This window comes from Emydura macquarii, unplaced genomic scaffold, assembly GCF_026122565.2.
Source record: "Emydura macquarii macquarii isolate MOO-44397 ecotype Brisbane River unplaced genomic scaffold, CSIRO-AGI_Emac_v2 contig_1768, whole genome shotgun sequence".
Taxonomy (NCBI): Eukaryota; Metazoa; Chordata; order Testudines; family Chelidae; genus Emydura; species Emydura macquarii.
Window position 1 is genome coordinate 136925 of NW_027131905.1, and position 24422 is coordinate 161346.

Sequence of the window (24422 nt, forward strand, 5' to 3'; positions counted from 1 at the left end):
GCCAAGTTTCCAAACACCAATTTTTGTTCGTTAATTTCCAGATACTTTCTTGTTTACCAAGCATGATCTCAACATTCTTGGAGTTATATTAATCGTCCTTTTTATTTGGACTAATTCAGTTTTTTTGTCTAGTTGTCTTGCACCTGTTTATAGAATTTTTTATTAAAAATAACTTGACCTACTTTTTATAGTTCATTCCCAAGCAAGCAAAAAGTTACAGGCCCAATTTTCTCAACAGCCCTCAAGGAGGCAATGAACAGGTGACCAGAACTATCTTCTGACTTCTCTGGGTGGGAGGAGTAGAGGCACTCGTGCTATTCTGTTCACCTCTCTTAGTGGTTAATTACGTGTTTCATCTGTTTGTTTGTTTTTTATTGCAAAGCACAATGATACTAGACAGGCGTTAAGTACATTAATGAACGATAATGTAATAAGCAATGCATTACTAACAAGAATGTTGTATTGTTTCTGTTTGCAGGTAACTGTTCTGGTCCTTTTTGCCCTTGCGTTCCTAACATGTGTTGTATTTCTGGTAGTCTACAAGGTTTACAAGTATGATCATACCTGTCCAGAAGGATTCGTTTTCAAGGTAAAGCACACAAATTCTAGAAAAATAGAAAAACATGCAAAACTGTCTCTGCTGCTTTTTCCTTATCCTTGAGCAAATTGTTAATTTGCATAATTTAAATTATTTATAAGATAATATGCTCTCTCTCTTTGTTTCTTTCTGCATAGTTTGTAAGTGAGGCGGTGACTATCTCATAATTTTCATAATGTTCTTATCTCATACGCCCTTAAAATCAGGGAATCTTCACCTGCAGCTATTTGAAAGATGTTCTTATTTATTGGGCAAGATGGATGTCACATAGGAAGGAACAAAGGTATAAATCTAAAACATGGAGTGAAGCACCTGGACTCAGCTCCTACTTTGGATTTATGACAGATGTATGGAAGTTGTCATTACAGCCTGAGACTCTGTAAAAAGCTCTCATACTAGAATGACCACTTACAGATATATATATAGATCAGACTTCAATTTCTGGTTCTGCTTTGGAGACTTATTGTGTGACCTTAGGCAAGTCACTTAATCTCTCTGTGCCTGTGTCTCATCTCTAAAATGGGGATGATATTTTTTTTCCTAACCTGTGTCTATCTTATCTACTTAGTCCCTGCTCCAAAGAGCTTTCAATCTGTGTGTTTGTACAGTGCCTAGAACGATGATCTCAGCAGGGCCTGTTAAGTGCTACTGTAATAAAGGCTATTTGTTCCAGGAAAACTTCATATCATGGTCTCCTCAGCAGTAACCTCTTCACATCCTTCCTTACTTGAATTGCTGTCCCATGTCCTCTCTTGTCTTTGCTTGCCTTTTCTACCTTGACTGGTCAGGGAAGGGAAAATTTCTTACCTCTAATTCAGTATTTCTGAGGATATTATTTGACTGGAGTCCTGTTCTTGTTCTTGTTGTTCTAACAAAAGACAGGTGGGATCTCCCAGCACTCAAGAGTTTTCTGGCTCTTTAAGGCACATGTAGCTCATGCAAAGGCCCTTATTGGTGCTTGCTACGGTCCCAGTGATGGAGGTTTTGTGGAGACTATTTCCAAAAGGAAGAGTAGATCTATGACCATCTCTTGATACAAGGGATCATAAACGTACGTTTTTGTTACACAAAATATTGAAGCTACACAGCAATACTTGATCTGCATGTCTTAGGTCTAAAACTGACACGATGCTGACTTGAGTCTCTCTCTGATGGTGCCTTTCTCTCTTTTCTGGAGGAAGAGGAAAGGTTTGCACAAATGTCACATTCTGAGACCAAAGCAAAGTCTGCACCAACAAAGAGTACTTTTTAACTGGCTTAGTCTGCCCAAAGAGCTGCATGGTCAATGTGTCTGCACTAATTGCCTGCATTAACGTCCCTCAAACTAGAGTGCTGATGTGCTTTGCTTGCAAAGAGTGAAGTGTCCCGCATCAGTCGTTCTTGTGCAGTGGGGTATCTTTGCATAAAGGCCACACTGCCACATCCTTTAGTCAAACTTAGTTTACCATATTCTGCTTTGACACCCACACCCTGTGGGGCATCGTCAAACTGAAACAACTTGTTTAGGCCCTTGTTGAATCAGTGCCTGGCTGTGATGGGCAGTCCTGCTATGTCATGGATTCCAAAGGCTCCATTGTCTCAAACTTTTACATTGTTCTGTGGATCCAAGGCTTCAAAGTGTCTATGTACGCTTAAAACAGCGACATTGTCATCTCCTATAGCAATGGTATAGCTGCTTAGACCACGAAGCACCAACTGCATGACATTGATCTGAGGCCTTCAAGGTGGTGGTTTTTGTTTGGAGGAGCATAGAGGTGCAGAAATCTCACAGCAGTAAGACCCTGCTTTGACCATCAAAGGTCATGGATGGTTTTGTCAGTTCCACCTGACTCTTTAGCTACTTTGAGAGGTGGATCACATGGCCTATTATGAATCTGGAATTACTGGTGTCAAGGCTCTGGTAGCTACGCTTTATGGAATGGCTTTGCACTTATTTCACAATCACACCACCATAAAATGCATGCCTTGACTCTTGCTTCAAGGCCCAGCGTGTTCTAGATTGTGAGACAGCTCTGTGCCTCAACAACCGAGGACTGAGACACAGGTGTGATAGGCTCCCCAGAGGTGCAACCTGAGACTGGGGTACTGCTGTGCCCTCTTAACTCTCCAGCCTGGGCTATCACTCTCAATGCTCTGCTAGTGACAAGCAGCAAACCCCTCCTGGTGCAGTTATCACTCAGCCCAACAGCATGAGAAGCCACACGCCCAGCATGAATTCTCCCAGAGCCACTCACAAATCTCACAGAGATAGGCACCAACCAGTCCACCCCAACTTCCTGCCTTGCACCCCAAGTTGCCTTGTCCTGCCCTGGTCAGGAACCTGACCAGTGTAAGTTTATTACCTAGTCCGCCTTCCCCTTCCCCCATGTGGGGAGATACACACGAGTTTTTGTTGACTGAGCTGAGATTTTTCCAAACACTTCAGCCGAAGCACACTATTTTAATTAAAATATAAAAATGGATTTATTAAGTACAGACAGATGGATTTTAAGTGAGTATAAGTGGTGGGTGTAAGTGATCAGAGATAGGTACTAAAGCAAACAAAGATAAACATGCAGTCTAAATCTTAAACCTTTAACATTAGGTAGTATCTAGATTAAGCAGTTGTTTTCTCACGCCACTGGATATTACAGCTTTTTAATCCACAGGTTCTTCCCTGAAATCTGGGGCCCAGTCCCTTCGTCTTCCAGTCTTTATCTTTCCATTGTCTCTGTTACTTTCAGTGTGGGTGGGGAAGTGAAAGGCCCAGGAATGCATCCCTGTTCCTTATTTTATATCCTTTTGACTGTGTGCTTAGTAGGCATTAGTCCAGGCATATCCAGGTGGGCTCTGATGAGTCACAAGATTGCTCAATACCTCTGTCTGGTGCTTGCGCAAAAGACATTGAACTGTATATCCTTTCATTACAAGTACAACTCCTCTGCAGAACTGTAGTCTCTTAACACCCTCCTGGGTGGGGACTACTGCCCTTGTAGAAAATATTCTTAAACTTGCAGCAAAATTTCTAACAACTATACAGCAAAAGTTTTGTAACTCGATACACACCCACAATACACATAGTTGGACAGCACAGTGGGTTTTAGCAGATTATGACCTTTCATTAGACCTCTTATATGACATGCTTAGCATGATTACAGCCATACGGAAATGATGACTAGGGGGTTTACAATGCTGCTTTGGGGTAGAGTGTATCACAACAGGCAATAACTGATGCCTCTCATCTTGAGGCTTTAGGGAGTCAATGATCCTGTTCCAGAGAGTTTGAGGACCAACCTTCTTGCTTCTGATAGATGCAGCAAAGTTAATAGAGCTGAATAAAGTCACTCTCCTCCTAAGGAAAGCATTGAGACCATCAACACAGCCCACCTCAAGAGAACTGTAAGAGTCCTCTTGATGCAGCCAAATTCAACCAGAGCTGGAAACCATTGCCACAGGCATCAAGGGCTCTGCCTATAGCTATTGCAGCAGGCTGTGAGAGAGACTGGTGTCTCAGACCTGCAGTGTACCCACTACCTCTGTCACCCCTGTGTTACTTTGAATTAGGAAAACAGATAAAAAGGATACAGGATGATGTCCCAAACTAAGACAAAGGCTGCAGGACAGGATCTCGAACCAGCCCCAACAGTACAGTTACAACAGGAAGCTCATTTGCTAGCTATGCCCAGTACCTTACTGGTGGGGAACGTTCAAGGACACTGGCTGGGTTATATAATAGGTAAACCTACTAGTTCCTCAGAGGGCCAAAATCTTTTCATTGCAAGTAGGAATCCATTTGAGATGGAATCTTTTTTGTGTGTATGTGTGTGTGAGTGAGAGAGAGAGAGAGAGAGAGGCTGTTCTGCCAAGTGGTGTGTACATTTGTGACTGTAAAAAAACGTAATATGGATACTGTGCCATTTGGGAAGTTGTTTGGGTATGACACAATAAAGTGCCTTTCTGATCAATTAAAGATCCTGTGGTACTTTTTGTACTGCAAGTACCTTTGGCTTGGTTCCAATGCCGGTAATTCTGTTCTGTTTTCCCCTTGCAATTTTAATTAAGTAAGTGGATTGTACTCTCTCCCTGCCTCCCATCTTAAAAACACATTCCACGGATAGGTGAAATAATCACTATAAGCACTTAAAGGTATACAGCACCTTTCATCTTTAAGGATCTCCAAATACTTTATAAACATTATACATACATTTAAAACTGATACATCTCTGTGTAAGTGCAGGAAAGTCAGGGAAAAATACAGTTAAGGTTCTGATAGAATCATATATAGAAGGTGCTATATCCATGTAGTGATCTCGATATGCAGTGTGGCTGAATTGGACACCCAACATGGAATATTTTAACATAGAGTTTGCCAAAGTTACAAGCAATTGAAAATGGGCCTATAATGAAAAGTGTCAGGCAACCTTCGCTAAAGGCATTGCTACCAGCTTGTGCCTATAAATGAAAGCATAGTTGCCATAAATGCCAACTACTCAACATGACCAACTACAGAAGCATTTTAGTCATTTTACGGTTTTAGTGCTAATGTAAACTATTCATATGCAGAACAGATATTTCCAGACGATGATGCAATTGCTATAGCTGAGCAAGAACTACTACATAATCACGATCCCAGAGATGTCCTTGCCATTCCTCATCCAGGCTCCCATCTTCCAAATGGCTCTAGCAGTGTTGACTGCTGTGCTCATGAAGAGCCCCATGGACTTCGTTGGGGTTCTGCATGAGCCCAGGACTCTACTCAGATGGGGTGAAATTCTGGCCCCATTGGAAGCTCTAGCAATGCTTCTATTGACTTAAGTGGGGCTCAGACTTCATCCATGGTGGCAGTTGTAGGATCAGGGCTAGTGATAAGACAAAAGTAGGAAAATCTAGATAGATTGAATCTTGTTGGTTAGAGCCAGTATCCGCTGTCATCTGTTATCATTAATTTGACATGCATTCAGCTGTGGTTAAAAACTACTGAATGGATGAATGGGTTAGAACTGCTAAGCCATCAACTCCACTGTGCTCTTACAAATTATTAGGGGTTTCAAAAGAGTGTTTACTTAAATGCCTTGTGGCGGCAATGCCTCATGCATAAGGCTAAGATTTAGTTTGGGGTATTTTTAGTAAAAGTCATGGCCAGGTCACAGCCCATGAATTTTTGTTTATTGCTTGTGACCTGGCCATGACTTTTACTAAAAATATCCTGGACTAAATCTTAGCTGCTTCAGGGGCCCTGATGCTCTTGGGGGCTCTGGAGTGCAGACAGCAGCTGACTGCCCCCGGCTGCCCAATGCTCACCGCCTGTGGGACCACTCCAGCACCGGTGGCAGTCATGACTTCTACAACCTGTGTGACGTTCGCAGTCGTACTCATGCACTGGTCAGGCCTACCACAATATTTTATTCTTCAGATCCTTTCTGACAGATCTAACGCACACAACCTCATGGTTCTGGTTTGCCTTTACTTTTTCCTTAAGTTTTGTGTATTTATGCATGTGTGTTCATGGCCCATAAACACTAACCCCATTCTAATGCACTCTCTACCCAAACATTTTAGGACACAAAAATTATTCTAAATTAACACCTTTCATTGTATCTGTCAGAAGATCTTATTTTTGCCTGTCTCTTAAACATTAAGTTGTTTGGGGATCTAAGTTATTGGTACTTAGTTAAAAGCCACTTTCTTTTTTTACTAAGGTGAGGATTCTGACAAATAGAAAAGTAAATACGATTAAAGTGGTACCTCATCATAGAGGTTGTAATCTTAACATGCCCTCTATTGTGCCTGAGAATTGCTGCTACTGAATTTTATTACTATTGTGGAGTTCTGTGAGAATAATGCTATTAAAATGTATTGGAGTATTACATAAGTATTCCATTGCTGTAAGGAGATTTAACAGCATACCATTTCTTTTAAATGTGTTTCTTTTCTGTCTGAGGTTGACATGATTAGACATTCATTCCTCAGACTGACCTGAGTACTGCAATTACTAATACCTTGAAAAAATAGATTTTTATTCCTAGGGCTGGTCTACACTGTCAGCAGCAGTCGATGGGAGATACGCAAGCTATGTTATGTAACATAACATAACATAGCTTGCTCATCTCCCGTCAGTGTACTTACGTTGACATATTGCGGCGTCTTCACGGCGCTGCGTTGACAGGAGATGTTCTCCTGTCGACGCAGTCTTACTCCGTTGGGGAAGGTGGACTAATGGTATCGACTGGAGAGCCCATCTCCCATCAATTGAGTGGGTCGTGTAGACCCGCTCAATCAATCGCTGCAGAGCCTGTAGTGTAGACATACTCGGACATATTTTACTTTAGTACCTTACCGTGAACTAGCCTCCTAAGAGCAGTTGAAATTGCCTTAGCTAGTGGTGGTGTTGCTTACTGCAACATCATTGGAATGATCGCTTAGAGCTAGCCAACAGATAATGCAAGTATGTAGATGCATGCACACCCATCGACCAAGATTTGTTAGACTCCTAAATCCATATTTGGATGCCTAAATATGGATTTAAGATCTTAACCTCAACTACCTAGTTTTGAAAATCTTGGCTTATATTTTTTGTGTGTAAACACATAGGCATATTTTTGCTGTGGCATTAGGATTACTACAGTATCATAGTGTGTTCAGTCATGACCCAACCCTGCCTTCCAACACCACCTGCAATGTCTGTGAACAAGACTGTGGCTCAAGGATCAGCCTCCTTAATCACCAAAGAACCCGTATAAAATAAAACACCTGTGAAAGATCATCCTCATCTATAGAGGGATCATCAACTGTGTTCATAGCTTGGAAACAACATATGTTAGCTTTTTTCCAACACAGACTGAAACCAGTCTATTAAAGTGCCTACCATCATATGTAATTATGGAAAGCAGATCTTTGGCATTCTAGCTTTACCAGCTGGAATTAGCTAGCTGTTGTACTCAAAGAGGCACCAAAAATGTAGAAATTTAAAACCTTTTAAAAAATCGTGTTATGGTAAAACACTAAATTTGACTGCGTGATGCTGTCTGCTATTTTAGCGTATCTGTATAATTGTAGTGTACTGAAGTATGCTTTTCGAATACAATTCTATGACTGTCCCCTTGGGACTCAGGAAAATAAGATGTGATCTAGGAGGTTATGACAGTGAGAAACATATTTCAAAATAAATTTGGATCGCTGAGACCAGTATACAGTGGTATCATCACAACAATTCAACACTATTGGTGTGTTGCTTCTAGACTCACACGGAAGTAAATCATGTGGACTAGAAACAAAATTACTTTTTTACTTGATGCATCCGACGAAGTGGGTTTCTGCCCACAAAAGCTTCTGCCCAAATAAATTTGTTAGCCTTTAAGCTGCCACAGGACTCCCGCTGTTTTACTTGTTTTTAGTGGCTTTGGGATAGTATCTAATGTAAATGGTGGATTTTCTTCCAGAATAATCAATGCATTCCAGCTGGATTAGAGAACTACTACTCTGAACAAGACTCCAGTGCTCGAGGGAAATTTTACACGGTCATAAACCACTACAATCTGGCCAAACAAACCATCACGCGCTCTGTGTCTCCATGGATGACAGTACTGTCAGAAGAGAAATTGTCTGAACAGGAGACTGAAGCTGCTGAGAAATCAGCTTAGTGTGATATGCTAATTATTAATTTGATGTCATTTGAAGGTAACTAAGGGACTTTTAATTAAATATAATATGGATAATTTAGAGGTTACTCATGTTTATGGTGCAATTGCTTCTGTTTGCTGATACTGCTTTGCAAAAAAAAAATAAAACTTGCTACAAAACATTCATGGGCATAAAAACAAGGTGCATATCAGCATCGCTTTAGAGCTCTGACACCATTTTCAATGTTAAGAAATCCAACTTTATTTATTTTCTTGCAATTTACTGGATGCTGACAGAATTTTTTCACTGAATTTCAGTGGTTTGAACTTCAGATAAATCATGTGCTTTGTCTGAACACTTACTTTATCCTGTAATCGTTTTTGCAAACAAACACCATAGCCATAACTAGAGTGATCTCTTATTTAGCTAAGAGCTGTATTTAAAACTTATTTTCAGCTCAAATAAGGGTGATATCAGTATTGATATCAGGGACATGCTGTAATGATTGGGCTGGAGAAGGAAAGAAAAACTGTCAGGTAGCATATTTTCTTCACTGTTGATTTGTAAGTGATAATGAAGTTCTTTGCCACAACGCATGCTCAATGTTTTATTATTGCTGTCAACAAAACTTCACTACATGTCCACTATGGCTTTAGTAGGCTCGTAAGGCTGTGCACTGAAACACAAACTAGATAGGACACTGGGGGGAGACATACATTTTTAGCTATGGGTATGTTCAGGTTGTGTAAAAGCAATTTATGAAGTGAAGGATGTTCTGAGAAATGGCATCCTTTCGTCAGGCTGAAGAAAATGTCAGAAAGCCTTTCCCTGTAGATGTAGTCCACTTCTGTGATTTGTCTGATATGACCAAGGGAGTAACATTTAAAAAAATCTTTTATACAACATTAACTTTCCCTTTTTATACATTCTCTAAATAACTTTGAGTTAACTAAACTATACTGTTTGCAGTTTGCTAATTTTTAAATACTACAGGACATCACAAGTGAAACTGTAGTGTATTAGATTACAGTACTTGCTGTTTTAAAGAGATGTGAAAACTGAGTGAAGAAGCATAACTCTGCTTATATATGATTTTTGAGGAAAAAAGATGTAGACATGCTTAGTAATGTGGGTGCACGTTAAAAGTTTGACGTTTCATTGTACTGACAAATTTCTTAGCTATTCTTTGTATGAAACCATGTTTTTTCATTTTTATTAAATCTTAAATATGCATTACAAAAATAATTTTATTACTCTGCCGGTTAGACAAAATAAGTGTGTAAAGCTTTTAGGTATGAGATTCACTTTTCCTTTCATATTACTTGAATCTGATATTTCTAGTGTACATGTCAAAAGTTTCATTGTTTTTGTAGGCACTATACAAAAATGAAGGGAAATCATTGGTTATTTGTTTAATTCTTTATAGAACAAATTTGGTCAGCTCCACTTTTGGGTTTTCTTCTAATCCATTACTACTATATATAGTATCAAGAACTTTACAGACCAGTAAAGTACAAAAGGGCCACTGCTTCTCAAGTCCATAGGTTTGATACCAAACAATAATGAGTGCAAATTATAAAGTTATGAACTATAAAAGGCTTTGTTATTATGCTATGTGAAATGCATAAAAAGCAATAAATGATGTGCCAAAATTTTTCTTTGCATTTTTAAAAAAGTTCAAACTCATGTAAACACATACCATGTTTTTATTTTATAGTAGACATGTATCTTATTTAATGTAAATTTACATGTAACTTTTGACATTTTCACTTCATGCAAAATAAAGAATATGGATGATATTGCCTGTTGTATGTTGACATGCATTTCTGCAAGATACACAGTAAGATGAATCTTCTAAATCAAAAATTTTTACAAAAATGAATTCAAATTTTACAAGATGGAAAAATTTGCTTCCCCTTATTATTCTTCATCGATGTGATTTAAAAATATTTATCCCCTTAAACTTAGAACAGTAAACCACTTCCTTGTAGAGCAGCTGCAGATAATGAACAATAAGGCTCACTACCACCCTCATAAAAGTAAACATTCAAAAATATAAACATTTATGCTGAGGTGGCTGTAAACATCAAACTCATTCGGAGACTGATCCTGTACCCTTGAAGTCAAAGGGAATTAGTTTTCCCACTGACTTAAATAGGAGATGGCTCATAAGCTCCTGGCTTCAATGACTTCTGAGGTTGGTTGTTTGGACAGATACTTAATAACTTTACTTCTTCAAAATGTTTGGCTTCTATGTTATCTATTCTTCGGTTTTTGCTCCAACTTAATACATCACGATCTGTTTACTATATATTACTTACAATAGGTTCCAAGAAGTTTGGGAAGTGTTCTGTAAGTAAAGCTTACTTACAGAACACTTCCCAAACTTCTTGGAACCTATTGTAAGTAAAGCTTTATAACAGTATTTAATAGACAATTATTTTTTAACAACTAATTCTACAGGATTAGGCGTGGCAGTCACATGTACAAAGTTATTACAGTGATGCAATTTAAAAAAAAAGCCTGAGAAGATAAAAGCTCAGCGCTGTATGCACTGCAACAATTTTCTTCATTGTACAACCTGTCTGCATTATGAACTTTCCACTAATTGTCATATGGGGCTACACTTTCCTAAATGTTGTATAATTTACATTTTATTGAAAATTCATTGCAACCTACTAAACTCCAGCCTGCTTTTTATTTGCTAGCTGATTCAAAGTTTTTAGCTTTGAAAGACTGTTTTGTTTTACCGAGCTGCTGAATGGACTTAAAATAAATGGTGTTGGGATGCTCGCTACAAGAGTAGGTATATATACACACACTTTTTTTTTTTTTTTGGGGGGGGGGGCTGGAAAATATTTTTCAGTCACAACCATATGACAATTGCTCAAGAAGATAGTAAATCCTGTTATGAGAGAAGGAATATCTAAAGCACATAGTCTTTGTTTTATTAACTATCATACCAGTCCAGGAAAAGCAAGGAAAACGAACACATCACAAGGAAGAAAAGGATCCATACTCGAAATCCAGCGTTTTTTTTAATTGCCTGTAAGAAGATATGAGCTTAATAACTATTTTTCCCTTAAAATACTAGATTTCAATAATATGGCTCAGTCAATCTGGGCCCAGTCTAGCACTCCTTCAAGCCAATGGCAAAATTCACCATTGACTTCAGTTAGAAAAGAGTTAGGCCATATTTCTCTAGATTCTCACTCTATGAGTCAGGCTTCAAAATCTCAAAAGCAGAATCAGCTGAAGAAAAAAAAGGCAGTCTCCCATCCCACCAATATAGTTGGATTAATTAATGATAGAACATATGCCATGCACAATAATGAAGAGTTCTAAAAAGAAGTTAGATAATACATTATCTATTTAAATGCCAATAGTTGACATTCTAAGAAGAGAAACGGTTCCTCTAAACAGTTCTGTTAAAGCTCTCCTATGATTAAATAACTTGATAATGAATGTTTTGGGGCTGATTTAACATCTGTCAGGGCAATATTTAAATGTTAAAAATAAGTCCAAGTTCAAAATAGCAAACATTCATTCCAAGATCTGTTTCTGCAACTGATACAAAACGGTAGGGATGAGGAATTATTTTAGACAATGTCAACAGACTAACATTAATAGCATCAGTCTCAGTTCTAAAATATAGCAGTTTTCATTTATGGATCTCAAAGAGCTTTACAGGTGAGAAAAATAAATCACAGAGGTTAAGTGACAACATGAGTCAGAAGATCTGTGTTCTAGTCCCAGCTCTGTGCATCAGTTCTACCAGCTGTAGAATGAAAATACTGATGCCCATATTTGTGAAGTGCTTTGAGAGCCATGAATAAAATGTACTTTACCTGAGTGCTGAATATTATTATTAATAATCTAGTATGTCTATCAACATTGAGTCTCAAAAGATTCATCCCTGCCATTATATGCCCTGCCTGCTAGGCCATACTACCTTTTGGACAAGTGAATATGAGAAATAGCAATCCTAAATTGAGTCACTGAAAATAAAGTCCCAAACAGATTTAAAAAAAATAAGTGCCTAATAATAGGTTCCTAAATTAATGTTTAGGCATGTAGCTAAGTGAATCTATAAACAAGACCTTATGCAGCATGGGGAAAGGCTTCATCTGATAAAGTTAATGCATCAAGACTCCATTCCCATCAATTTCAGTGGTATCTTTTCCCATCAAACTCCTTAGGGACACTCCATAGGTGACTACATGCAGCCCAGGGTCATGCTCATCTTTAACAAGGAGGTGAAGACCAACAAAATTTACAGGTCCCAGTGGTTATTCAGATCAAAATTAGTGAGACGGGAAGTTCAGTGTAAATGATCAAGGTAACTTCCACCCACACCATTACTACTAATCAGGTATGCCCCTAAGATAACCTGCAGTTGCAAATGTGGCCATGGTATAGGGTATTTAGTGCAGTGCTTAGGCAAAGATACTTTGATAGGAGCAAGAAATGCATTGAACACTACTTAGTAACATTACCTCTCTTATGTCTTCATTGCCTTCTTTGATATTCTCTGTTGCACCCACAACTAACTGATGAATATTGTCAATTTCAGTGTCCTGTTGAGCAAAAAGTTCCATAAAGACAATGAAAAATGTTAACTGTAAAAATCTGGGTCAGAATAGATCACAAATGTGAAATAAAGAAGTATGTGTGTTAATATCTTATGTGCCTCTTTATCAATCTTCAAGGGGCAAAGGGTTAATTAAATCTTAAATTTTCTGTCTATGTCACTAGGAGTCTGAAATCAATAGAAAATCTTCCACTGACTTCAACAGCCTTGGATCAGACCTAAACTCCGCCTATCGTATTTTGCCAGTTGTCTTAGGAAAGATGTTATAGTTTCAAAAATGCCATGAACTGAGCATAAACAACAAGCAACATTAACCATACACTTTTCTGAGGCAAGGGGAATTTAATTTGAGTATTTTTATCTTTTAATGTTGCTAGGAACATGTACCTACTACAAATATTATGCAGGAAAAACTATACTCTATTTGGCTTTGAAACATGACTTTTAAATTCCACTTTTCCTGGGTGTCTGTGCGTTTTTTTAAAATTCATATCTCCCATAATGTAAGGTGACTAACAAGACAGAGCAGTTTCACAGTTGAGAAATGTCTTAAAGAAAAGCTCATTTCACTTATGCATACAGTTCAGTTATTTCTCTTGACATTTTGACATTACGACAGCAAACATTTTTTACCTGTTGCAAGACTTTTTCTGTGAATATCTCTTGAAGTCTGGAGATTTCAACCACTTTCCCTTCAATTTGTCTTGACATAACAAAACACAAAACCCCAAAATATGCATTGTGTTAGTGAAAACATTTTCAACTGTAGATTCACTCTCGACTCACATTCTTTAACCCAGCAGATCAGACTATTAATAAGGTAGTCATTTTGTCAGCAATTTGTTTATTTAGCAGTAACATACAAATATTCCGTGATTCATAGTGAGGAGGAGTATAGCCTGCACGGGTGTTATGGGAGGAGTATAGTGGAAGTTCTGTAGCAGCTTCACTGATATTAAAAATGAGGACGTAGGGGTGTATTGAAATAATATGGAAATGAATAAAGCAAATACAGTAGCCCTTAGGTTAGTTATTTTGACTTTATATCCATTTTATTTTATGATGATCCCGTGTTTACAATTTTTGATTGCTGAAGACTTGTATTGACAACACATGTATGGTAAAAATTGTCAGAGAAAAGATGGAAGGGCTTGGTAGGTGGGCAGTTGAGTCTTTTGCACCTGGGAGGTGCATGGGAGGTAATTGGAGATTGTGGGATAAACACAAACGGCTTTTTTTTACGAAAATGATCAGCAATTAAAGAGTTAACATTTAAATTGCTATTTTTAAGTTTCAGACATAACCCATCAAATGGAAACAGACTGCACACCTTGCAGATATTTTTTTCAACCTGCCTGCAGCTTCAGGAAACAATATGGCATGAGTTTACATGCAGTCCACATTTTCATGGTTCATTCCCAACTGTATGGACTCCAGTTTTTTAAATGAAAGCCTATATTCTGGAGCAAGATATTAGCCAGGGATAGATTCTGAAGCTCTGGAGCACAGGGAACCCTTGTTATAAAACGTGCGAGCCCAGCAAATAAGAGAAAATTGTACCTCACTTCATCAAATAGGCTATTCATCTCACCAACAAGTCGCTGGTTTTCCTGTTCAAACTAAAGGAGGAAAACAAAACAACAAAAAACACCACATGAAGTGATAGATCATACCAGACTATTGTAAAAGAGTTTTTAAACAAGAAAGCAAGATCTCAAATAATATTAATTATAATTCATTCACTAACAGTCGATATTTACGAGCCACAGAGATTTTTCAGTTTATTCACCGGTTTGGGAAGTAAAAACAAACAAACAAAAAAATACAGTATGAATATGTTTGCTTATCTTTAACCAACCACCTGAAAAGCCAATATCTCCTCTTTTCTCCAAAGATGAGCCAAGAGACAAAAATTACTTACATAACTTTGGTTAAGTGATTATAGATTACCTGAATATACAAGTACACAAAAAACATAACACAAGCAAAATTCCTCCTGATTTAATATGTTTTGACTTGAGAAGCGGCCACAGTATGAAATATTATTATAACCGAGTGTAGTATGAAATTAAGAGCTTTGAAGTTGCCAAAATATAAAACCTTTTGACATTTGATACTTTAGAAAATAAAGCAAAGGCCAGTACAGTTGCAGTCTCTCTAACCTGTCACTTTCCATTTTAAATTGGGGATACTCAATGAAATAGTTTTTACATTTACTATTTATCATTACATTTTCCAATCAAATAATGAGAAGCAGATTTTATTAGGGAAATAAGTTCTTTTTTCATAGATGGACAACATTCATTGCCAATTCATTTGGAATTCACGAAAGTAGTAGTTTTGGATGAGCATGACACAAAGACTAACAGAGCTGAAGATGATTTGACAAGTCTACACAGTCAAACTGTAACATATAAATAACAGGCTAATAGCAATCCTCGTCTTAAATAAACTGTTCCAAGAAGAACCAGTTTCTGTGCCCTAATCACCATATTATGAAACTCTACTTAGACGGCATGGGATTTTCAAAAGTGACTTAGGAGAACAAATCCCATTGAAAGTCACAAGTTCCATTTGAAAACCCCACTCAGGGAAATTCAGAATTATGTTATTACTTCTACAAGAGCAGTGCTTAAGTAAGAGCTGAGAAGGTGTGCTTCTGAAATTGCCCACTAGAAAGTTTCAAAGAGTCTCTGAAAAGCTAGATGTGGAAAATGCTGGGTCAATTTATTTTCTGTGAAAATTTTTACTGGATATGAAACATTAATACTTATAATATACATCCTAGTAGGATGTGCCTGTGATATATTTTATTTCTAAATATAGAGCCCCATACGTAGCAGTATGAATACTGGAAAATGTGGTCCTCGCAGTCCAAATAATTTGACATGGGAGCAGTGTGAAATTGTCCAGCATCTTAACTGTGCAAAGAGAATGGGAATTATTCCATTTCTTTCAAGAACACTTACTATTTACACTGAATTCATCTATTAAAACAGTTCCTTTGTGTTTTGGCTTAATCTAATCAAGTTACAATTTCATTATCAATAAAAATCCAGTGCTTCCCCATAATCATACAATAAATTTCTATGATCGCTTTTTAGATGCTTTTTTATTGTTTAGGAAGGAAGCAGAAACAGCGTATCACCAAAGTTAAAACTGTCAATAGACCAAGACTGCTTATGAATCAGGCTTGGATTTCAATCTGTCCAGTAGGAGTTGATAGCAATCTGAACAAATGCCCAATATTTCTAAGGTAGTGAGAAAAAGGAGTTCTGTAGGGATTAAGTGAAAATTATTTGAGAACACTATACCCAAATGCAAAATTCAAAGGAAGTCGGTAACAGTCTGAACCACTGAAAGCTTTAACAGGAAAGATGGGTAGTTACATTCATGAGGAAAAGTCATATGTAGGTAGCTAGACATTTTGCTTTCCACACAGACATTACTGAAAATGCCTTCAGCAAGCTGTATTTAAAAAAAAAAAAATGATAGACGATGGAAAAATTTCAACACTTCAGAGTAATTTAAAAATTTAATTCATCATTAATTTTTTCAAGATACTGCATGTAAATCGATGTGCACAATATGACAGAGCTAATCAGACTCACCTTTTGTGCAGCTCCAATCTGCATGAGTAGGCAACTTTAATTGCCATTATGCTACAATCTTTCATAATTAATCACAATCTTTTTGCTTACCCTAATCACTTCCCGCCAGTCTCCTTAGCTTAATACCTTCCCTACCACATCTGCTTGCACTGTCCTTCTGTGATGATTTCCATTATTTCTTGAAATGGCCAAAATAGGCCGACTTCCCCATATCAGATACTTTTAACAGCATTATCATTCAGAAAGAAAAAAACTTCATTGTGCAACAGTTAGAGTTGCCACATACAATGCACCTGATATAAAACCACAAAAGCAAACAAATTAAAAGTTAAGCAACCTAAGAATATGCCTACTCCTCCAAACATAGTCATATCTCTCTGCTATCACAACTACAATACACCACACTCCACTACTTTAACTATAGGAATGGCATCTTGCTTCATTCCCATTAGGACTAAAGGGAGGCAGTGGCAATACCTAGATTCTCGCTAGAACGTATCAAAGGAGACTGTGCCAGGCTGGGGAAGACTCTTAAGGAAATCGAGGCTCAGGTGATCTTCAGAGGGATTCTGCCTGCCCCTAGAGAAGGACAACAAAGGCGTGACAAGATTCTGATGATCAACAGATGGCTCAGGCAGTGGTGCTATAAGGAAGGTTTTGGGCTGTATGGTCACTGGGAGGCATCCACGGACAGAGGACTGTTCTCTTGGGATGGACTTCACCTGAGTAGGGAGGGAAATGCACTTCTAGGATGGAGGCTGGCACAACTGATTAAGAGAGCTTTAAACTAAAGAGTTGGGGGAGATATCCAGGTAATCTCCATTCCTGATTTTAGCACTGAGAGGGAGGAAAATGAACTAAGAAAGGACACAGCAGTGGGGAGCAGAATGGACATTAAGAGGAAGGGTAGTGTAGATACTAGTGTAATAGGCGATATTGGCAGTAGAATGACTGTGCCAAATCAGGTAAGGAACATGAGCGAAGCCAAACAGCAAAAATTAAATGTTTGTATACCAATGTGAGGAGCCTGGGTAACAAAATGGAAGAACTAGAGCTACTGGTAGAAAAAGTGAAACTAGATATTATAGGGATAACAGAAACATGGTGCAATAGAAGTCACGACTGGTGTACAACTATTGAAGGGTATGTGCTGTTTAGGAAAGACAGATATAAAGGCAAAGGTGGTGGAGTAGCATATATCAATGATGGGGTAGACTGTAAAGAAATTAGAAGTGATGGAATTGATAAGACAGAATCTGTCTGGGTAAAAAAATCACATTGGGGAAGAAAACTACTAGTTTCCCCTGGGCTAGTGCTTGAGGTGTGCTACAGACCACCAGAATCTGATTTGGATATGGATAGAGACCTCTTTTAAGGTTTTTAATGATGTAAATACTACTGGGAACTGTATGATTATGGGAGACTTTAACTTCCCAGATATCGACTGGAGGACAAGTGCTAGTAGTAATAATAGGGCCCAGATTTTCCTGGATGTGATAGCTGACAGATTCCTTTACCAAATAGTTACTGAACCAACAAGAGGGGATTTTAGATTTGGTATTAGTGAGTAATGAGGACCTCATAGAAGAACTGGTTGTAGGGGACAACCTTGGTTCGAGCGACCATGAGCTAATTCAATTCAAACTAAATGGAAGGATAAACAAAAATAGATCTATGATTAGGGTCTTTGACTTCAAAAGGGCTAACTTTAAAAAATTAGGGGAATTAGTTGGGGAAGTGGACTGGACTGAAGAACTCATGGATCTACAGGTGGAGGAGGCTTGGAATTACTTCAAGTCAAAGTTGCAGGAAGTATCTGAAGCCTGTATGATGCTGGCTGGATTTGGGGGACCATTTATGATATTATTTAACATCAATATTTCAAAATTACAATAAATCATATGAGATAGGCCATGTCAGATTCCATTAGAAAGGTTATAATTTGCTAAGTATGATAATGATATTTGTGTGCATGTGTCGTATTTGCATTGGATGTTATGGATATGTTTGATGTATCAATATTTCAACTTGTGCTGTGTTCTGGGCGACACCCCAAACAGGATGGCTGCAGCAATGGCTGTTTGATGGCTCATTAAGGGAACTCAAAGGTACAATAAGCCCAGGGAAAGAACCCAGGGACGACACCTGCTGAGTCACCAGGACTTACTCATGTGACCCTGGACTCCATCTTATTTCTGTAAATTTTCATAAGCAGCATGGAAAAGACAAAGGGATATAAAAGGCAGCTGCACCACATTCATTTTGTCTTCAGTTGTTAGTCTTCACCTACCTCTGGATCAACTATTCATCTACAACTGAAGCTATGAAACAAAGGACTGAGACCCATCCAGGTACTGGATGTATACCACAGGGACTATACAAGCCTGCAAACTCCACAATTCTACTGAAAACCTGATATATTTGGAATTTCAAATCATTTGTATATATCTGATTGCTTTAGTCATTTAACATTGCTCTTATAGTTTGTTTCTTCCCTTTTATAATAATCCTTTAATTTTAGTTACCAAAGGATTGGCTGGCAGCATGGTATTCTGGGTAAGATCCAAATTTATATTGATCTGGTAACGTGGCTGATCCTTTGGGGTCAGGAGAACCTTTTTGGTAAACAGCATAGAGTTTTAAATAAGTTATCTTTTTACTGGATCTAGTGGTTGACTAGGAGCCTGAGACTAAAATGCAGTAAAGGGGGCTGCGTATATTTTGTTTTAGCTTCTTGATAACCAGTGTAGGGAATCAGAAGCATTATTTGTGGTTGGGAACTCTGATTTCACTGTCACTCACCTGCCCTGACCTTAGCATTTTCAAGTGGCTACCCTAGGCATGGACGGGTAACAGCCTGCATCAAAAGGAAAGGGAAAAAATTCATAGGCAAGAGTTGTAGACCAAGCTGGATGAGTATGCATCTCTGACAGGTGATTAAAAGAAAGCAGAAAGCCTACAAGGAGTGGAAGATGGGAAGGATCAGCAAGGAAAAGTACCTCTTGGAGGTCAGAACATATAGAGATAAAGTAAGAAAGACCAAAAGCCAAGTAGAGTTGGACCTTGCAAAGGAAATTAAAACCAATAGTAAAAGGTTCTATAGCCATATAAATAGGAAGAAAACATGCTCAGGGTTTAACTGATTGCCATATTTGGGGCCGGAAAAGAATTTTCCTTCAGGGCAGATTGGCAAAGGCTCTGGGGGTTTTTCACCTTCCTCTGTAGCATCGGGCATGGCTCACTTGCTGGTGGATTCTCTGTATCTTAAAGTTTTTAAACCATGATTTGAGGACTTTAATAACTGAGTCATAGGTTAGGAGTTTATTACAGGAGTGGGTGGGTGAGGTTCTGTGGCCTGCATTGTGCAGGAGGTCAGACTAGATGATCATAATGGTCCCTTCTGAACTTAAAGTCTGAGACAATGGGAAATGACCGCCATTTTTTTAAAAGGCAATTCTTAGGGCTGGTCTACACTAAAGAGTTTTGTCGACAAAACAGTGCTGTTGTATACACTGCAATCACCCCCATCTTCCCCCCCGCCGACAACACTGCCCTGTTTTTTCGACAAAATAAAACCACTTCGGTGAGAGGTGTAGGGCTTTTGTCGACTTAGTTAGGGCGATGCAGTGTCAATGTAGACACCGCCTCCCTTAACTCGGTGGTGGGGCTGTCATTCTTGTCAATTCCCAAGCCTTGGTTACTGCAAGCTGCGGCAGCTGGATCCCAGCTGCAAGCCAGGATGGGAGAAGCCGCGGGTGGTTTTTCCACCCACTCCTCCTGAGAGCCCAGCAGCCTTATCAATTTCACAGCTGAGCCATGAAATTGACAAGGCTGCTGGCTCCCAGAGGGGAGGAAGTGGGGCAGGGGCGAGAAGCTGGGGCAGCTGGACCCCAGTTCCCAGGGGCGAGAAGCACCGGGCTGCTTTCCTCTGAGAATAGGGAGAGGGAAAGCTTCTCTCAGCTCCCATTGGGGAACGAGGCCGGGAGAAGTTCAGAGCTGGCTGCTGGCAGGGAACATGAAGGGGATGAAGGGAAGTCCGCAGGGAGATAGATCCTTGTCGGGAGCCCCACAGGGATCTGAGAGACCGGACTCTCAGCTCCCCACACTGCCCTTCTTAGGTTTGTGAGGATGCACACCACTGACCCAAGGAGGGCAGTGTGGACATCAGACTCAGCAGTAATTACTGCGGGGCTGTACGGCAACATATATCATGTTGACTTATTTTTTGAGTCGAGACCAGGTCTTTGTGAACTTCTCTGATGGAGAAGGGTTTATTTGCAAGCACCATAAACTTTGTCTTATGAGGAATAATTGAGAAATAACTTTTAAATTTATTTTTAAGTATGAAAATCTGCTTATGTTAGAGATTCTCTAACTATAGGTATGGGAGGTGGTTGTGGGTTGCTTTTTTTTTTTTAGATAAAGGAGCATAAAAAAAGAATTATGCTCACAGCACACATTTTTTAAAAGATCTACTTTTATCTGAAACTAATTGATTTTTATTTGGAAACTGTCAGAAAATTTAATCTTTATTCATAGATTATGTGATGAAAATTTCAGGAAGATATACAAGTACATTTGTACTTACACAAAATTGACTCCTTACCTTCAGCTATTTAAGAGGGCTGAATCAGCACTACTTTAACTATGGAAATGTGAACCGTGCCTCCATAATGTCTATTAGCTGATCTCTAGGATATGCCACTGAATACTGTGTATAACAGTCTAACATTTTTCTTTCCTGCTAGTAACATTATTCCTTAACTTTCCAACACAGCAACAGTACAAATTCATTTTTTTTGTATAGTCAGGCACTTCTTCCCTTCCAAATCGTCTTAGTTCATAGGGTGACCATTAGACTACTTCAGGTGTAGTACATACCAACCACATATATGATGAGGAAGTTTGCCCTTTAAGAAAGGAAGCCTGGATTTTAGAATATTTCTTTTTAGGATACACTGTTGTGAGATTTATTTATTCATTATGGATAGATGGTTTCACAGCGTGACTGGCCCCATTAAAAGGAGTTGGAACCAGCACCACTCACCAGCCTGAGAGAGCAGGGCTAAGTGATGTCAGATGATGCTTTAATGGACACCTGGTCACATAAGAAGGGCGGAGAGAGATCAGTCTGGAGTGGAATCACAGGCTCCTGTGAAAGGCCCTGAGTAACAGTCTACAGGAGGCTGGGTACTCCACGGCTACTAGCCTTGGGGCCTGGTGCTCTGTACCAGAGCAGGGAAGGACACAAGGAACAGAGCCCAGCAGGGGATGAGGACAGCCTGAGGGCTGAGCGCTGTATCCCAGAGCCAGCCACAATCTCACAGGCAGCCCAGAAAAGGGCTGGGAACAGGGTCTGCAGCTGAAGAGAAGCTTTTGAAGGGCAGAAGAATCTTGTGTTTGTTGGAAATTTTAGCTGGACTTGTGCTACCCTGGAAGAAGGTGTTTGTCTGTGACTTGGCCACATCTCCAGAAAAGAATGGTGTCTGGAAAGCTGAGGCACTACATCCCAGGGAGGGAAACCAAGGCCGGGGGTGCCTTCAGTGCCACACTCAGTCAGCAGGGGACGTTATGGGTGGTAATCACCCCACAACAGATGGTCTTACATTTTGAAACACTATTTGAGTAATTGTGTGGCATTTATTTCATTCTGATATTTAAAATGAGCATTAACCCATTAAAGAAGGTAGGTGTCCAACTGACATTGCCTCAACATTCCCAACAGAAGAAGTGGATGCTGAACATAGTCATTTTTAGCAAATCCACTTATTTGTTTCTTCTAAAATGTCCCACCCTGTCTACAGACATATCTTTAGGGGATATTCAACTGTGCCCACAGCCATGGCCTACCCACCCTCAACTACGGAGTGATGCTAGAGCACGATATCTAGTGATTCAAGCCTCCTTTTCCCCACAGGCATTGAAGCACTCTAGAAAGTGGTTCTAGTGGTTTAATACCATCAGCAGCAATCCATCCATAGTCCAGCCTATTCCCCTGCCCATTAATTCATGATTAGATCATGGCAGAATCCTAACAGCCCAATCTAACGAATGTAATTACATCCCATCATAAGGACCCTGTCTTTGGAGACTCTACTTTAAGAAAATCTAATGACTAGTATAGACTTTTAACTAGTATAGTAATGAATGATTAGAACTGTTAAATCCCCTGGGACCTGATTCACCACTGCATTACTTCAATTTTACAACAGTGTAAATATTAAATGGACTTACACCAGTGTAAAGCTCAAGTAAAGTGGTGAACCAGGCACAGGAGGTCCAGCACTCAGCAGTCAAGATGGTCACTAACTGGAGAGGGGAACCAATTTATAGCTGTTTGTAAAACTTTTGGTGCTGAATTTTTCATGCAGGACTATACAATCTTGTTCATGCTGCTGCAGGAATAAGTTTGAACAATCCTGCATAAAAAATTCAGCACCAAAAATTATACAGCTTTTTAGCACCCTAAAAAGAATTACATAACCAAATTTAGAAGTCAGATTTTCAATACATATTGAATGCTTGTGATGTTACAAATAGTATAAATCCACTTTGAGAAGGTATTCTAAAAGAAATCCAAAACCCTCTCCATATTTTTTTTAAAACATCCTAGATAAACTTTGCAATTTGAAATGATGGCTGATGAATTATTTGGTCCTCACTGTAATAAGCTATGATAGAACAGACAATTGAACAAAAGGTTAGAATACAGAGCACATAATACATCATATGTCACAAAAGAAGTTACATGATAGGAACATAAAACTGAAACTATGACAATCAATACAGCTCAGCTTAATAAAGAAAACTCTTCTTATGACAGTAAAATATGCTGTTACAAAAGGATGGCACAAAATGACAAATTGCTTAGACTTTGCCGAAGATTTAATGAATAGAAGTAATTTAAAGAGTTCTTTTTTGTTATCCCAAAAGATACATCATTAAATGTCTGTACGTGATTTCACCGTAGACAAAAAATAATATGATGAAAGTTGAGGAAAATTAGACCTTTTCAGAACAGAAACAGCAAAGACAGATTTTATTCTTCTCAATCAGACCACAAGACATCTGCTTACAATAACTATAAAAACATTAATATACCTGTACTATGGGTTATAAATTGGAATTTATTGTGCAAATCACACAATAGTCTTCAACCATTTTGGACCATATAATGATCTCTCCTGTGGGTGAAATAATGAATTAAATTGCTGTTGTAGCCATATGATAGAGGTTTAACTCATTATTTTACCCTCAGGAAAGATCATGAAATGCTGATTGTGAATTATGGGTATAATTTGCCACAACACATTCCAATTTAAAACCAATACTGCAATTTCAACAATATTTGTCACCCTGTTCATTTTGGGAGGCAATTACTTAAAATAACGGTAACTTCCATGCAATTGTACTATTATAGACTATTATTCACAGAAAAAGAATGAAAAGAGTAAAAATTAACTACTTCTGTAACAGCATACATAAAAATAGAGGAGAAATATCTAAACACCCCTTACTGAATCAATTACTGGATATTGTGAAGATTCATTAACATTTGTAAAGCACATTGAGATTCTTGCATTGAAGACACTAGGTTGTTGCAGTGTTGTGATGAAGCATGTTATCTGACACAGTGTCCTAATGCAATGCTCGAGGGCAGAGCATATATATAGCTGCCTGATTTCTACTCAGACTAGTGTAATTCCACTGAATTCAGGTTTTGCACATAAATGGAAAAATTGGGCCCAGTATTTTGTCCAATGTTTTATTTCTGTCAGGGGAAAAAATCTTTCAGAACAGCTTGGAAATTCATCAGTTTCCAGTTCTTGTGAATCAACATAATCATATTAAAATAACCTAAAATTCATCAGAATGTACACAAAATCCTTCGGCTAGGTACCCGTAGGTCTCCAAACCTCAGGCATACCTGGAGAACTATTGCTCAAAAAATGCTTTCAGGTGTTTGCAACAATGCAGTTTTATTTAGACAAAACCACTACACACATCCCTGAATTTTGTAAAT

General features: G+C 38.6%; 2 protein-coding genes across 4 annotated transcripts in view; one reads left to right on the forward strand and one right to left on the reverse strand.

The window, feature by feature from the left end:
• The window catches only part of NSG1 (neuronal vesicle trafficking associated 1), a 30106-nt gene extending 20110 nt beyond the window's left edge, over positions 1–9996 (forward strand). The window contains exons 4-5 of the mRNA XM_067556402.1: positions 479–589; positions 8017–9996. Of these exons, the coding sequence (XP_067412503.1) occupies positions 479–589; positions 8017–8217 (312 nt within the window). The 3' untranslated portion in view covers positions 8218–9996. The remainder of the gene's footprint in view (positions 1–478; positions 590–8016) is intronic.
• A 67-nt stretch (positions 9997–10063) lies between these two features.
• The window catches only part of STX18 (syntaxin 18), a 110450-nt gene continuing 96091 nt past the window's right edge, over positions 10064–24422 (reverse strand). For all 3 annotated transcript variants that reach the window (XM_067556399.1, XM_067556400.1, XM_067556401.1), the window contains exons 8-11: positions 14349–14407; positions 13422–13491; positions 12694–12774; positions 10064–11243 (exon numbers count right to left, since the gene is read on the reverse strand). In XM_067556399.1, the coding sequence (XP_067412500.1) occupies positions 11148–11243; positions 12694–12774; positions 13422–13491; positions 14349–14407 (306 nt within the window). In that variant the 3' untranslated portion in view covers positions 10064–11147. The remainder of the gene's footprint in view (positions 11244–12693; positions 12775–13421; positions 13492–14348; positions 14408–24422) is intronic.